The sequence below is a fragment of the Notolepis coatsorum genome (genome assembly GCF_963971535.1).
Source record: "Notolepis coatsorum genome assembly, chromosome: 17".
Classification (NCBI taxonomy): Eukaryota; Metazoa; Chordata; class Actinopteri; order Aulopiformes; family Paralepididae; genus Notolepis; species Notolepis coatsorum.
The window spans coordinates 58,323,711-58,341,210 of NC_140181.1; the positions used below are offsets into that span (position 1 = coordinate 58,323,711).

General features: G+C 41.7%; 1 protein-coding gene across 1 annotated transcript in view; it reads right to left on the reverse strand.

Annotated features, from left to right (window-relative positions):
* Positions 1–14,663: 14,663 nt before the first annotated feature.
* The window catches only part of LOC311243688 (ski oncogene-like), a 56,787-nt gene continuing 53,950 nt past the window's right edge, over positions 14,664–17,500 (reverse strand). The window contains exon 7 of the mRNA XM_084333006.1: positions 14,664–17,499. Within this exon, the coding sequence (XP_084189132.1) occupies positions 17,323–17,499 (177 nt within the window). The 3' untranslated portion in view covers positions 14,664–17,322. The remainder of the gene's footprint in view (position 17,500) is intronic.

Sequence of the window (17,500 nt, forward strand, 5' to 3'; positions counted from 1 at the left end):
TATTCAGACCAGTGGTTCTCAAAGTGAATGTCCTTGAAAGTTAACACAAAGAGAGAATGTATAAGAATGATTATTCTGATCATAGGTTTCACTCTCTCCTCTGTTATCTCCCCACCTACAGTATAGATATTGTGGACTAGACCATAACAACGCATATCTTTCAGGTCGGGGGTCAACATCTCCATAGTCTATTATTACATATCAGTTTGTGGGTTCTTGACATGAAAAACCTTGAGTCCCACTGACTGTAGTGACCCCCCTCGACGTCCCGACAGCTTTTAAACCCCTCCCATGCACACAAGCGCACGTCGAGTGGAGTCAACCTCAAATGAAAATGATGGAGTTAAGAGCAAAGTTGCTGTCTTCACCGGAAGCTTCCTGTGCAGTTCACTGGCTAGAGATACAGAGGAGCCCTGGAGCAAGCCTGTTTACGCACATGTCTGTGTGGAGCGTGGCTGTGTGTGTGTGTATGTGTATGTGTGTGTGTGTGTGTGTGTGTGTGTGTGTGTGTGTGTGTGTGTGTGTGTGTGTGTGTGTGTGTGTGTGTGTGTGTGTGTGTGTGTGTGTGTGTGTGTGTGTGTGTGTGTGTGTGTGTGCGTGTGTGCGTGCGTGCGTTGCCGTGCGTGTGTGTGTGTGTGTGTGTACACACTAATGAATGTTTACATCGAGCGCTGTCAGGCCGAGTGGGCGTTCACTTGAGACCTAGTGTGCATTCCTTTCCTGTTAAGTGTTACCAGTTCTCCCTTTGCTTTTTTTGCTTTTTTCTTCTCTTTTTTTTTTTTTTTGTTGTTGCTCATGGTAATTATGGTCGGTTCTCTTTCTCATCTCTGCAAACTACCCAGCAGCCATGGCTGTCTGCACATAAATCCAATAAGAGGATGACGCCAGGATAGAATGGTTGTTCTGTTTGTTCTGTTGTTGTGCCGCACATTTCCTGTACATTGTTAAAGGCCCAGTTAGCGATCCAAACGTAAACAAATGAGTAGCCCTACCACCAAGAAAAACAAACAAAACAGGAACGGAGACGTTTTTTCATTCTGTAGTCGACTGACTGAGATCTAGATACAAGGACTAACACTAGACGACATGTTTTCATTCTCTAATTGACTGAGTGAGCTCTGGATACAAGGACTAACACTAGACGACATGTTTTCATTCTCTAATTGACTGAGTGAGCTCTGGATACAAGGACTAACACTAGACGACATGTTTTCATTCTCTAGTTGACTGAGCTCTAGATACAAGGACTAACACTAGATGACATGTTTTCATTCTCTAGTTGACTGACTGAGCTCTAGATACAAGGACTAACACTATACAACATGTTTTCATTCTCTAGTCTAGTGGACTGACTGAGCTCTGGATACAAGGACTACATTTATATTTACATTTAGTCATTTAGCTCACGCTTTTATCCAAAGCGACTTACAAGTTCTGTATGACAAGTCATCAGGAAGGGCAGCGTGATTGCGAAACCTAGCCGCATTTCTCGGAGACGCTCTCTGATTGGCACTGACTGACGCTCTCTGATTGGCCACTGACGCGCTTGCCCAATCGTGTGACGAGCTGTGTCTTTGCCCATTTCCACGTCAAACAGCCTGCAAACTACCTGGCGTTCTATCGCCATGCTCTAAGACAAACTCTAACCTTAACCAACTTCGAAAGAGTGCCTAAGCTTAACCGTCGAAAGAACTTGCCGTCACGCTCTAAGACAAATTCTAACCTTAACCAACTTCGAACGAGTGCCTAAGCTTAACCGGTGTAGAAACAGGCGTCGGCCAATCAGAGAGCGTCTCCGAGAAATGCGGCTAGGTTTCGCGGAAGGGCACAACTCTATCAGCTGAGTAACAATGTTCATCAAAGTGTTGAGTGCTACAGTGTAGGTTCGTTTATTAGGACAAGTGCATGACAGTAAGGTTAGTTAGGGTTAGATTAAAAAAATAAAAAAATAATGATTTTAATTAATGGTTGAAGAAGTGAGTCTTTAGTTGACCGCGAAAGATTGGACAGGTCTCGGTTGTCCTAACTTGGGTGGGTAGTTCATTCCACCATTGTAGGGCAAGGACAAAGACAGGTTATCCTTGATGACCCTCCCGGAGCTCGGATAGGAGTGGGTCTGAGACGGACTAACACTAGACAACATGTTTTCATGCTCTAATTGATTGACTGAGCTCTAGATACAAGGAATAACAGGGTGAACCCATAGCCCCTTGTTATGCCCTGATGAAGACCAGCTGGTTGAAACATGCTTTTTAAAATTATGCAGCCGTGCCACAATAAAGGCGTTTTAATTTATCTTTCTTCCTGTAATACCTTTTTGAGTGCCTGGGTGTTGACAGAATCCGGCTATAGGGCGACAATAATGTGGTCAAGAGGCATGGTATCTATCTTTGGTGTGGTTTATTTATTCACATGGCAGAGCAGCAGTTCTATAGTTCTCCTCTCACTGAGAGGCTGGGGGAAAGAGAAAGAATGGGAGGAGACATCTCTATTTATACTCGCCACCTGGTGGTGTTCCTGAGTGGCTCCGCCTAGAGCGCCCTCTAGTGGAACCAGTTATAATATGCAGTTAGACAGTTACTAGTGGAAACAGTTATATATGCAGTTAGACAGTTACTAACAATCCTACACAGAACCTCTGACTTCAACACTGGGATCCCGTCTTGTTCCAGATCTATGTTCTGATTCACAATGGGTTAAGAAAACTTAAGACAACAGAAATCAGATAAAATCTTCAATAATGTATGGGAATATCAATGTACCCCTTACTATGGTAAAAGAAAACATGGATTGGACCTTTAAGGAATCTACTACATGACTATTTGATTGAGACATAATACTCTTTCAAATGTCTTTTATGAACTTTTGAAATGTTACATATATATCCAAACTCATTCACTCTCAATAGCTGTCGAACTAAATGGATGTGTGCAAAAGGAAAAACTGTGTAGAGCTCTAGCTGGGACGTGCTACAAGATTAAGTGCAAAATAAATCACCATCGTTTTCTTTGACGAAGTGCCCTTTTAACTAACTGTACTGTACCTCTGAAAAGGAATGCTGGTGTTGCTTTGAAGTCGTGTATGACAAAGCAGGAATATCATCATGTTCATTCATGTACTCTTTGGCTGCGCAGCTTTCTATTAATTGAGTAATGAATGCCAACAGAGAACCACTCACTTTGCCTCTGGCCCTCGGCGGAAGAATAAAGAGTCATAATTAAAAGTTTCACAGAGCCACCATTGCAACAAAGAATTGGTATAAAACACAATCGCTACAGGGATACAGTTGAAAATAGAGGCGTATGTAAATATTTACATGCTATGAGATTGATAGCCATACGTAAGATGCATTAACCCTCTGAGACCCTCTGGGGGGGGGGGGGGGGGGGGGGGGGGCACATAGAAGTGTTATACACCATCGGAAAGCTGGAAAGGAAATGAATTTAAGATGCAGTTTAGCACTGTGTAATAAACGTTGTTTTGATTTTGATTTGATTGAAAATGACGTTGAATGTACATTTAGAGTGTATAAGGGCCATTGGGAAACACATGATGGCCATTCCCAAACTGAGTTATGTGTAGACCTAATAAATTATGTGTAGGCCTAATATATTATGTGTAGGCCTAATAGATTACATGTGGACCTAAGAGATTATGTGTAGGCCTAATAGATTACGTGTAAACTAAAGCCAATAGATTACGTGTAGACCTAATAGATTATGTGTAGACCTAATAGATTACATGTAGGCCTAATAGATTATATGTAGGCCTAATAGATTACGTGTAGGCCTAATATATTATGTGTAGGCCTAATAGATTACGTGTAGGCCTAATAGATTATGTTTAGGCCCAATAGTTTATGTATAGATGATACCATTAGTTATACCACTGTAGTGACCCCCTCAACGTCCCTCCAGCTTTTAAACCCCTCCCATGCACACAAGCGCACGTCGAGTGGAGTCGACCTCAAATGAAAATGATGGAGAGCAAAGCTGCTGTCTTCACCGGAAGCTTCCTGTGCAGTTCATTGGCTAGAGATACAGAGGAGCCCTGGAGCCTGTTTATGTCTGTGTGGAGCGTGTGTGTGTGTGTGTGTGTGTGTGTGTGTGTGTGTGTGTGTGTGTGTGTGTGTGTGTGTGTGTGTGTGTGTGTGTGTGTGTGTGTGTGTGTGTGTGTGTGTGTGTGTGTGTGTGTGTGTGTGTGTGTGTGTGTGTGTGTGTGTGTGTGTGTGTGTGTGTGTCTGTGTGTGAGATGGACAAGACTCAACACACAGACTGAAGTCTCTAATGAACTTATCACAGACCCCTGTGTGGTTGTGAAGGCCTCCAAGAGACTGTCAAGCGGCACAGAGACTCTGCAAGGAGGGTTCTGCTTAGCATGAAGCAGTCTGAGATCAGGCAGCACTGGTGTGGACTCAGATTACAGGGAAAGCTAGCTTGTTTGGAGTTTGCTGACCACTCAGTCTCACACTCGAGGGCTAGATCCACAAAGAATGGATTGCACAGTGCGAATTGCACCCTCACTTACAATTCATTATTAATTGAAAATGGGGGACCCTGATGTAAACAAGATGAAAGTATTTCTCTGGTCTGCATCCCCTTAACAATTGTGTGTATTGAGCCGTACTATATTGTACCCATTCTGCAATCTGTTAATAAAATTTACCGTGCAAGTGATTGATTGAATGACATTTTTATTAACAGATTGCAGAATGGGTACAGCGGTGGCCTAATGGTTAGAGAAGCGGGTTTGTGACCGGAAGGTCGCTGGTTCGATCCCCCGGACCGGCAGGAAAAGGTGTTGGCCGACTGTGAGCAACTCACCCGTAGTTTACAGTAATAATGCTCAAAAAGCGTCCCTCAAATGACCTCCTCCTTGCTGCAGACTCCGGACACATCAGCCTCCTCATCCTTCTCGACCTATCCGCGGCATCTGACTCAGTCCTCCTCAAATGCCTCTCTGACAACCTTGGCATCACCGGTACAGCTCTGTCTTGGTTTCACTCATATCTCGCAAATAGATCTCAGTTTGTCAGCATCAGCGGCTCATCCTCCCCCCGGCCCCAGTCAACCACGGTGTCCCCCAAGGCTCCGTGCTGGGTCCCCTACTATTCACCATTTACATGCTCCCCCTCGGTCAGATCATACGTCACTACGGACTCAACTTTCACTGTTATGCTGATGATACTCAGCTCTATCTCAGCACCTCACCATCCTCCCAGCTCCCCCCACATTCTTTAGTCAACTGCCTCCACGCCATAAAAACCTGGATGTCAACCAAACTGCTCAAACTCAACAGCAAAAAGACAGAGCTCATGGTTGTGGCCCCCAAGGCACTGCTCCGGAAGGTTGGAGATCCCCATCTCCCCGTCTCTCGAAGTCCGTAACCTCGACCTCGTAACCTCGTAAGTCTCGACTCCACACTTTCATTTCACTCCCACATCAAATCCGTTACCAAGTCTGCCTTCTACCACCTCAAAAACATCTCCCGTCTCCGACCCTCACTCTCAGATTCTGTAGCTGAGACCCTGATCCACTCATTCATCACCTCCTGGTTGGACTACTGCAACGGAGTCCTGTTCGGGGTACCCAGCAAAGCGGCCCTCATTCATCAACGTGACGTAGAAAATGTTCTATTTCCATACTTAAGCACAGAATTTAGAATGTGTGCACGCACAAAAAAAACGGGATTCATCACACGTACGTACACAGGTCCTACGCACACCTGTCATGATAAATATCACCTTGGTCCTACGCCGAGGCTCGTGCACACTTTCACGTATTTGCATACCAGAACCGCCCCGATTAACCATATACGGTAATGGAACACCCCCATGAAATGTGGAAAAGTGGACTAACCCAAGCGAACTCTGAGAGACTTCACTGAGAGCGAGATTGATCACCGAGGTCCAACCGAACTTGAACGTATAATCTTCGGTGCGCCGGGAGCCAAGGATGTTGACTGACCCAGTCCTGCTACAGAACCAGCACATTGACAGAAATAAATGACAAGAGATGACCCGACATTAAGCACTGTAATGACTGAAATTAAATCAATTTCAGCACGCCAACTCTGCGCTCTACAATGCCTATTGTGTGCGCTCGTCATGAGCCCGTGGTTCTGATCAGAGTCATTATGGCTTCAGTGGATAACCCTGATCTACATTGTGATGTTTTAGATACCCCAGTAATAACATTACAATTGAATTAAATACAATTAGGCCTGAACGAGACTCCGGCCACCGGCACATTATCAGCCAAAATGTGCGTTTATTGATGGAGCAAAGAGATTGTTCACAGAGGCGCTGCCGAACCAAGATATAATATGATGTGTATAATATAATGTGTGTAGAGGCATATGATACAATCTATTTTGTTGTTGGTATTAGGTAGCCTATGAATGACATATAATAGCAGCCAGCCTACATTATGCAACAGTAACTTGCGCATATATAACACACAGCCCTGCGAAGCCTGCATACAGTAAACTAACTTGATCATTAATCTAGCTGTTGTATCTTTACGCTTATGAAAACATTAAATAATATGTATAGGCTATAGGCCGCCTATATTCTCAAATGGCTTAATGGCTATCCGAGTCCTCGATATCCTCGCGGACGGACCAGTATTTATATGATCATATCATATTCATATTCATATCATAGTTTACTCTATCAGCCTACCAGCATGTAATACGTTCTTTGTTAGAACTCAACTCGTTATTATTTTGCGCATAGATTGCAGAAATACGGGAACGTTTTGATTTAGGCTTTGACATTGTAAAACTAAATAAGTGAAATTCTGTAATATCACCAACACGATATATGCTCTGTGTCCAGAGCATGTATGCTTTTCATTCATAAGACACATTTATTGCAAGGGTTTTGTATACACATACACTCAACAAATAACCTCTGTCTGTTCTCGTTGCAATGCGTTTTTATATCGTGGGTGTTCATATGACTTGTATTCTGCTTACAGGGGTTCCACTTATTACGTTTAACAATGGCAAAGCCTTTTAAATATAATCAAAACGTTCCCGTATTTCTGCAATATATGCGCAAAATAATAACGAGTTGAGTTACGCAGAGCACAGTCAGTGCTTATTTCCGCGTTGTGAAAATATTCTACCACCGGCGCCACCTACGCATGGTCCGACCTGTGCTTAAATATACGCACAAAGTCAAGCACAAGTTCAAATAGATAAATCCCACACTTTGCTTAGGAATGGTCGTACGCACGGCTTAAGCATATATCTGTGCGTACGTCAGGTTGATACATGAGGGCCGGACTGACTCCAGTATCAGTATGTACAGAACTCAGCTGCCAGGGTTCTCACTCACACCAAGCCCTGGCAGCACATCACCCCCACCCTCATCCACCTCCACTGGCTCCCAGTCAAGTTCTGTATATCTTTCAAACTCCTGCTCCTCACCTACAAGTCCCTCCATGCCCTTGCCACCCGATACCTGTCTGATCTCCTCCACCAGCACACTCCATCCCGGAACCTACGATCCTCCGATCTGGGTCTCCTCTCTATCCCTCGCACCAGGTTACAGACTTTCGGTGACAGAGCCTTCAGCGTGGCGTCCCCTACCCTCTGGAACTCTCTCCCCCCTGAAATCCGCAACGCCCCAACCCTGGACACTTTCAAAACTGCTCTCAAAACACACCTCTTCAACAAGGCTTTTCCCCATTAGTTAGTTTAGATTCGATTAGGTTCATTATCCCTTACCTGCCCTCATCCTCCCCTTTTCCCCTACTGCCCCATTTCCCTAGCCCTCTTGATTGTAAAGCGAACTTGGTTTTCATGAAAGGCGCTATAGAACTTGTATTTATTATTATTATGCCAAATATTCACTCTGTAGTCTGTACATCATCAAAAACCTATTGGCAGGGGTGTAGTAGGGGTGGGGGCGACGCTCCCCCCACCTCTTTGTATTTTCAAATGATAAACCAAATGTAGGCACTGTCTACACTAATCAGTCAGTAGGTGTGCTCCCCCACTTCCATAAATAGCATTACAACACTGCCCAGGCACGTTGGAACTTTAAATCGGTAGGGGGTGCGGCCTTTGAGCCACCGCCGGGGGGTCGCCAGATGATAATTTTTTTTTTATACATTTTTATTTTTTTTTGCAGTCAGGCCACTGAACTTAGAAGCAGGCCAGGCCAGTGTTTCTAGTTGCACCAGCGCAATAGTTAGATAACCTAGGTGGGGAACAACCAGGAGATCACTGCAACTCACACAAGTTGGATAACTATCTCTCTCTCTCTCTCTCTCTCTCTCTCTCTTGCTCTCACACACACACAAAGGGAGCCGCATGTGATTGGTGGAGGCGGGACACTGCTAATCATTGACACATGCTAGCCTGTAATAATCCCCCCCAGAAAAATCTACTTTGAATTTGATATATTGCAAATATATGCCATCACACACACTGGCATTTAAAGGGTTAGAATTATGAAATGAATATGTGGTGTTATGATCAGGGCTGAAGTTGAATAAAATATTGTATTTATCAATTACAAAAAAACTGAAAATCCATAAAAATCTGTGTTGTTGCTAATCATACATATGCTAGCCTGTTTTTTAACAATCATTTGTGATGCCATCACAAACACTGGCATTTAAAGGGTACAAATGGAAATGAAGTCTTTGTAACAAAACAAATCCTGGTGGGGGAACCCCTGCTTAAAAAGTGGCCTGACTGGGGCTATATTTTAATAATAATAATAATAATAATAATACATCTATTTTATATAGCGCTTTTCCAGGTGCTCAAAGACGCTTCACATGGGCAGGAGAGACAAACTATGGCAAAACAAAAAAACAGAACAAAACAGAACAAAAATAATACATGACAAAATAAAATAAAACCGACAGAATTAGAGGTCAAAAGCAAGATTGAAAAGGTGGGTTTTGAGGGCTGATTTAAAAGATGTCAGGGTGTTTGCATCACGGATATGGCTGGGGAGGGCATTCCAGAGGGAGGGGGCAGCAGCAGCAAAGGCCCTGTCGCCCCAGGTCCGGAGCTTGGTCGTGGGAGGTGTTAGGAGGTTGGCATCTGCAGACCTAAGGCGACGGGTGGGCGTGTGACGGTGGAGGAGGTCGGACAGGTAGGGAGGGGCAAGGTTGTTGAGGGCTTTAAATGTGATGAGTAGTATTTTAAAATGTATCCTGTATTTGATTGGAAGCCAGTGGAGGTCGTGGAGGACAGGGGTGATGTGATCAGAGCGACGGGTGGAGGTGAGCATGCGGGCAGCAGAGTTTTGGACATATTGGAGTTTATTGAGAATAGTGTTTGGTGAGCCGTAGAGGATGCTGTTGCAGTAATCTAGTCTTGATGATATGAATGCATGAACCAGTGTTTCAGCAGCGGAGAGTGATAGGGAGGGGCGAAGACGAGCAATGTTCCGGAGGTGATAGAAGGCAGATTTGGTTATGTGGTTCACATGGGGGAGGAAAGAAAGGGTGGAGTCCAGGATGATGCCAAGGTTACGGACGTGAGTGGAGGGGGTGACAATGGTACCATCAATATTTAGGGTGAAATCCTGGGTGTGGCTGGTGAGGGATTTTGGACCGATAATGATGATTTCTGATTTATTGCAGTTTAATTTGAGAAAGTTATTTTGCATCCATGTTTTGATGTCTGTGTAGGCACTATATTTCCTGGCCTGAATGATTTCCCCAGTCCGGCCCTGGTTAAAAGCCTCCAATGCTTATTAGTGTGTGTGCGTTTGAACGTTTGCATGTTTCAACCATACATTTCCATTTATAAAAAAAAAAAAAAAAAAAAATGAATATTATATATATATTTTTTTACCTCCTATAATAGTGGGGGTCGCGGCTATCTGACACCGTTTTTTTTGGGTCGCGGCCTGAAAAGTTTGGGAACCCCTGGTCTAGCCTGTACCCCCCAGCCATGTTGCTGGCCCCGTCAAAACAGTATCCTATTAGCCTCTCCATGGGCAGGTCGAGGCGTAAAAGTCTTTTATACACAAAAACAGCGTCTCGGCTGTTGTGTCTGGGGCATTGTAAAAACCCCAAAAGAAGTTCTGAGCTTCCAAGTTGTCATCGGCGAACTGTATATTACACGAGAATTGTTCTTTTCCAGTGAGTGACATCAGTGGTTCCGTCAGCGCTCAAGCCAAAGAATGGGCTTTTGGATGCTTTGCCTCTAATTTGTCGCTGACTATCATGGGCAAACAGCTGTAAGATTTCGTTTTGGATGTTGTTGGACATCCAGTTGTCTCTCTTTTGGAGCCAATTCTTCAACTCGGGATCAGACTCGGTGCGCACTCTTTCCATCATGAGCTGCCATAACACCCCATCCCTATTTGCATCATCCCTCAGTGGAAGCCCCTGGCGCCCGAGGGGGGGTATAGGGGAACAGACTCAGTTAACTCTTCAATACCTGATGCTGAGGCTGAACCTGTCGTCTCTGTCTCTCTCTGACGTTTATCATTTAGTGGGACTGTCACTGGGACCGGCGGGACGTTTAGAAAATAAATCTGATATTTTTCTTTTCTGCGAGTGAGACATTCTGTGCTAGCAAAGTCTGACTACTAGCTAAAATCGACTGACTGCGCAAGCACTGTATCACAGTAGCTCAGTGGTTCGTTGCGCGTGGGAAGGGCGGGAGACGGGAGGTGAATACAATTAGTTGTTTCACCTGTCATTCAATCAGTCTGTGACAGTCTGGCATCACTCGAAAATCTACTCTGCTGCAATCTTGTCGGTTTTACACGTATGATTGTGTACGTACAGTAGTGTAATGAATGAATGAAAACTTGGTAGCACTTTATAATAACACCCTGTTATAATACATTTATAAGGTATTTGTAGATAATGAACTAATCATGAACAAACCATTTATATACATTCATAAATGATTATTAAATCATTTATAACTATATTTGTATACCATTTACAAAGTATTTATAACGCATTAGTGGATAATGAACTAATAATGAACAAACCATTTATATACATTCATAAATTATTATTAAATCATTTATAACTATATTTGTATAACATTTACAGATTAGTTCTACATTATTTATAACTCATTATCAACATTGTTTGTACTTGATTTGTTCATCATTAAATAATGTTGTTTAATGTGTAGTAACACATTTGTAGATGCTTTGAAAAATGGATATGAAAAAACGACTATAGTGTATCTCCATTTATTTTTCATGTTCAACAAATGATTTGTTAAGACATTGATAAAACATCTATAAATCATTTGCAGATGCTATCGTGGGGGCCAATCTAAAGTGAAGCCTATTCATCATTAACAAGTGTCTAATACAGTTAATTATTTGTTTACTTTTTCATCACATGTTACAAATGTTGTAGGCAGCTTTTGGATACACCCTTCTTTGTGACATCAAACAGTGACAGAATTAGGACTAAAGATAAATGCAATTTTATTAACATATAAAATACATGTGCATGACATATAGTGTAACACGGCGGGGGCACTAGGACCCAGGAGTACCCTGGCCAGGAAGAGTATCTAGAGAGGAAGTCTCACGCGAGCGAGACTTGACGTCACGTGTGTTGCCGTCTGTTTGAATGGAAGCACAAGTTATCTGTGCTGCGTCTATACTTTCGCTTTTAATAAGGTATGAGCAGGTTAAACACCTTTTTTTGTTGGTAAATCTATTCCATCATTTCCGACCTACAAACAACTCTTATATGTTGTGTAGATGTTCGTGTAGATGTGGTGGCCGCTAACGTTACATTTGTTCCTAATGTGTGCTCAGTGCTCAGTATGTATGTGATGACGACACGACACACAAGAGTAATAATTATTTGTGTCGTGTCATCATCACTGAGCACACAGTACGGCTCAACACACACAATATTAAAATGGTGAAGTGCTTTGAGCAGGATAAACTTATAATATACAGTGTTATATACAGTATACAGTATATAATATACAATAACTGAGGGGGGGTGCTGCAGCACCCCCCGCACCCCCCCCTCCAACGTGCCTGACACTGCCTATAGGACTGCTTACTTGAGTCTCTTGATTCACTCTGGATCAAGAACAAACTTCCTTAGACATGCTGTTCTTTATAGTATATAGCGGAGTCTCCTGATTCCCTCTGGATCAAGAACAAACTTCCTTAGACATGCTGTTGTTTATAGTATATAGCGGAGTCTCTTGATTCCCTCTGGATCAAGAACAAACTTCCTTAGACATGCTGTTGTTTATAGTGTATAGAGGGGTCTCCTGATTCCCTCTGGATCAAGAACAAACGTCCTTAGACATATTACACTATAACAGTATTACACTATTACTATTATAAATAACCTTCTCTCCTGTGTCTCCTCTACTGTCTCCCTCTCAGCCCCCCTACTGTCTCAATAACAAACCTTCTCCTGTCTCCACTACTGTTTTCATCTCAGCCTTCCTACTGTGTCAATAAAGAACCTTCTCTCCTGTGTCTCTCCTACACTGTCTCCCTCTCAGCCTTCCTACTGTCTCAATAAAGAACCTTCTCTCCTGTGTCTCTCCTACGCTGTCTCCCTCTAGCCTTTCTACTGTGTCAATAAAGAACCTTCTCTTCTGTGTCAATAAAGAACCTTCTCTCCTGTGTCTCACTCTCAGCATGTTTTGCATGTGCATGTGTGATACAAGTAATATTGTATATGTATTTATTTAACGGAATAGTAAAATAAGGTTTTAGTTTCTAAAATGTTTTTTCTTCTAAATAAGACAAGTTTGCTTAATATTATATATAATATATTATATTATTGTTGACACAATAAACCACTTGCCCAATAATGATAATGTACTGAACTGTCCTTAGGCACTCACGAGGAGCCAAATTGTGTATTGGCAGCAACACCACTACACTAGAACACAAGGAAGTGGGTCATTTAATTTGGACAAACAACTTTATTTCTGGTAATGCATCTATACACTGTACATTCAGTCACTGTAGTATATAAGCATAGCTATTTTCAAACAGAATCTCATAAAGTCCTTTACTTTACAATATAGTCCGTGTCGTGAGAGGAGGAGGGGAAGAGAAGGGTGTGATGATGAAAGAGGGAGGTGGAGCACAAGTGTGAACAGATGAGGGGAGGAGGAGGAAGAGGAGGAGGAAGAGGGGCTAGATAAATAAGCCAAGCTTTTTGTCTTCTTCTTCTCATACTGTAATAATGCGGCATTAATAAACGGGAAAGCATACATTTTTTACCTTTTACATAAAAATATTTCTAGTATTGTAAAGTTTATATAGTATTAGCAGCAGCATAGGGCTAAAAAAGATACATGAGGATGGGGGGCAAGGGGGATATGGGGGGGGGGGCCCTGCGAGGTGGCGTAGTCTTGTGCGACCCATTTCATACCCAAATGGACCTGCTATTTGATATTGAATATAACTGTTAAAAATATATATGAACTGGTGAAAAAAGTCATTCAATATAAAGATTCTACAGTAAAAAAAAAGGAAAGAAAACATGAAAATAATTGGATTAATGTCATTTTTATGTAGGGAGTATTTTTCTCTAACGCACTGCAATAATTGTTTTTGAAACATTCTCACTGACAACACGAACCCAAAAAAAAAGACAGCTATCGTAAGAAAACAATTCTTTTTGAAAAAGGAAACACCATGTACATATATAACAGTATTGTAAATGAAAAAAAATATATTTACATTTGTAAATTCTTATTCAAATCTTCACACTGGCTAGTTATTTTTGTCTACTAGTATGTACTGTTATTGCTGCTTTATTGTCCATTATTTAGCAAAATTCTTCTTCTTTAGAAAATAATGTTGTCAAACCGCTTTTTCTTACGCGGGAGAGGAAAGAGCCAATGTCGTCGTTTTCTCCCTTTTTTTGTAGAAAACCATGAATAAAGTAAACTACTACATAGGCTATCAATTAATTTGAGTGTAAAAACAACTAGAAAATTTACCAATTTTACATCTGCTGAAATCACACTCAGTGTAAGTCTCTTGATAGCGTTGCCCTTAGTAATGTTGGTTAAGACACGGGCTTTGACATAATGTCCTCTTCATATCCTTGACATGTCTGTCTTTACTCTTTAGACAGGTCAAACCAAATCTACAAACCAAGAATATCTTTTTGTATTATATAGCAATAGTACATGTGGCCTCTGAAGAGTTGATATAAAAAAAGGATTTTGACATGCATATCATCGAAGGAAAAATTTTCGAATGAAGAAGCGGTCATTCAAAAAAAGCCTTAGTAGTACTGTATCTAGCGATCGCTCGAAATTGTTCACTGCTTTGAAAAAAATTGTTAAAATTGTCAAAGTACTGTTTGTAAACTGCGCTGGTTTAGGAATACTGAACAAAGAGCTGCTGAACGGGGGCTCGGTTCAACTGAAACATGCCACACCGGAGACGTGGACGTGCAACACACCGAGTAGGCCTGGAGAGAATGTTCTGGACTCCCTTGGAGAGTGCAAAGGGAACTGATGCCCCCCACTGAAGGAAGTGACCTCACTGGCGGAGTTGACTCTCTTTTAGCAACTGTCCCCTCTATAACTGGCCGGCAACAACAGTTCCATCATCAGCGTTCCTACTCTGGAAACCTTCCGCCCACTTCCAGGCACTTGAGGTTATCCAGCATTTGCATTTACATTTTTTACTTTGTTGTGTTTTTTGCATGTGCATGTGTGAAGTAATATTTATTTATTTAACGGTATAGTAAAACAAGGTTTTAGTTTCTTTTTTTTCCTTTTTTTTCATAATTTTTTTTTCTAAATAAGACAAGTTTGCTTAATATTGCATAACACAATAAAACCCTTTACATGTACAGTATCAATGCCCAATAATGACTATATGTATGGCAAACCTTCTCAAATTTCATGCATAAAGAAAAATATATGAGATTTCTATAAAATAAAAAAAAGAGAACATAACAGACAGGCAATAAAATATCCCCACAGTAAAAACAACAACAGCAACAACCAAAGGAAAAAAGCATTAACACAATGTACATTCTGATTGCATTGTACCCACTGTATAATCGGAGCTTTCATAACATTTTTCTTTTTGAATAAAAATCTTAAATTTAATTTCTTCTTTCTGTAAATATGTGAGCAATGTGTCTTCGGACTCCTATAAACTCCCCTAACCATCGCGTTTGACTGAATAGTCTACTCAGACTATGTTTTTGAATGTATTTGGACGTTATAATTCTTTAAAAATAAAATGAGTCTTGGATTAATAAACCAAAAAGTCGGGACGCTCAAGCGTTTTTTGTTTCTTGCATTCTTTTTGTACCACCATCTGTCAATTTATATTACAAGCAAAAGTGAAAAATATATCGCGAGAAAAAGATGTTTTTCTCTTTTCGACAATCCCAGACTGCATCAGCAAGCAAGCAGGTAGACCCTTTTTCTCTTTCATTTTATTTACAATACTTTGCCTTTGAATAAAACATGATAACAGTATTTTTTTTTAATGGAGATGCACGTAATCGATGAAAAGGTTTACCGATTTCTATTGTAGACATCATGGATAAAGTTCTCTCTCTCATAGTCGGGTAAAAGACAACATAGTGGGAATACAATGCTTTATAACAGTATCTTGTTATGACAAAGTGCGATTCATTATTGTAAAGTAAAAAAAACAAAAACAACAAAAAAAACAACAACATATATTTATATTTACATACCATAATTTAATTAAAAATTAACATTTCGTGGTTCTTGCTAAAAAGGCGCCACAACCAGCCCTATAAAAAAAACAGTATTCAGGTGGGTCTTTTTTGGGCGGGTGGGGGGTGGGGGTGTAAATGGAGAGGAAAAAACATGCCAACTGTTCTTTAATCAAATGTAAAAGGAAGAAACAAAAGTCACACTAAATGCCTGGAGTCTGGGCTCTCACAGCGCAGACACAACGCTTTATCTTCAGAAGATAAAAGACACTATTTTTCTTATTTTTTGGAGTTTTGACCCAAATGCTTCCAAAGCACACAAAGACGACAAAATGTGTGTGCAGTGTTTTGTGTGACTTGTTTCTGTGTGAAGTGTTTTGTTGTGAGGGGGAATGGGGGGGGGGGTTGCAGGCAGGTGGGAGGGTGGACTTTTGCTGTTATCATCCAAAGCAAGTGCTCACTCTAATAATAATAATAAAAAAAAATTTTCTACTCCAAAGGACTAAATACAGGGATTCGCTCCAAAGAGAGAAAATATCTCGTTGAATGCGAACACTTTCTCAACGCACTTTCCACAACAAACACAATGTTGTTGTTTTTTTTTTGCCAAAAGAAAAAAAATATTATCAGGAATGGTGAGAACAACATGAATGGAGGTTCCCTCGTGGATCACGGTGGCTTCCTCAAAGTCCTACAAACCAACGGGTGGCACTGTGTCGTCTTGCTTGCTGTCTCGTTCATAATTTTTGTCATCATCTTTTCATTTCCAAGCTCCAATAGCACAAAGAAACAAAGATTTATTTATTTATTTGTATTTTATTTTTTACATGTTGCTATGTAGTCTCTTAAATAGCTTATAAAGTCTTGAAATCCTCCCATATGTCCTTCATCGTGAGGAAGGGGGGAGGGGGGCGGAGTCTTTTTTTCTTTTCTTCCCGGGGCTTGTGGGTAATTCTGATCCCAGGTCCTCCTCCTACCTGGCACAATGCTGCCGGTTCTTTGACAGTCCTGCCTTTTGTTTTAACCGTCTCTGAAACAGATGTAATATTTCTAATTCCACACGATCATCTTCTTAACATTTATTATCGCCATAGAAGTCTCTATCCAAAATGTAACCCCCGTTTTCTTGTCAAGAGAAAATACAGGCACAACCATCATTTGTGCTATACATCTTTCTTATTTATAGATATTTTTTCCTTTTTATTCAGTTTTTTTCTTTTTTTTCTTTTTTTTCTCTCCTTTTATTAATTGTCGCCATCCGATTTTCAGTTCTGAGGTGCAAATTCAGTGCTTTTTTTTTTTGTAACACGTAATCCCTTGTCCGTCCACGAATATCCCAAATTACTTTGTGTCCCCCTCCTCCTACCGCTCCCCCCCCCACACACACACGTGGTCTCCACGGATGCACCGGAGCACTCAAGACTTTTTTTGTTGTTTTCGTTGGATGGATACCTGTAGGCCGAAGGAACGTCAGACCCATCTGTGATACGTCTGTATTTCTCTCTTGTCTCCGTTTTGTCCATGGGCAGGTTTGTTCAATTCATTTTGAAGGTCAGGGCGGCGATGAGGGGGGTGCCGTGAACCCACCCAAGTTTGTGTGTGTGTGTGTGTGTGTGTGTGTGTGTGTGTGTGTGAGAGTTTCCGTGTAGGGCGGGGTGGGTGGGGTTTAGTTGTTAGCGGACATGTCCATGGGCTCCTTGTCGCTGGCGGGCCACAGCTGCAGCTGCAGCTCTTTGACCACTCTCTCCAGGTGCTCCCTGGCCTCCCTCTCCTGCAGCAGGTCCGCTCGGAGCTGCTCGCGGTCCGCCTCGGCGTGCTGCAGCTTCATCTGAAGATCTTCCATC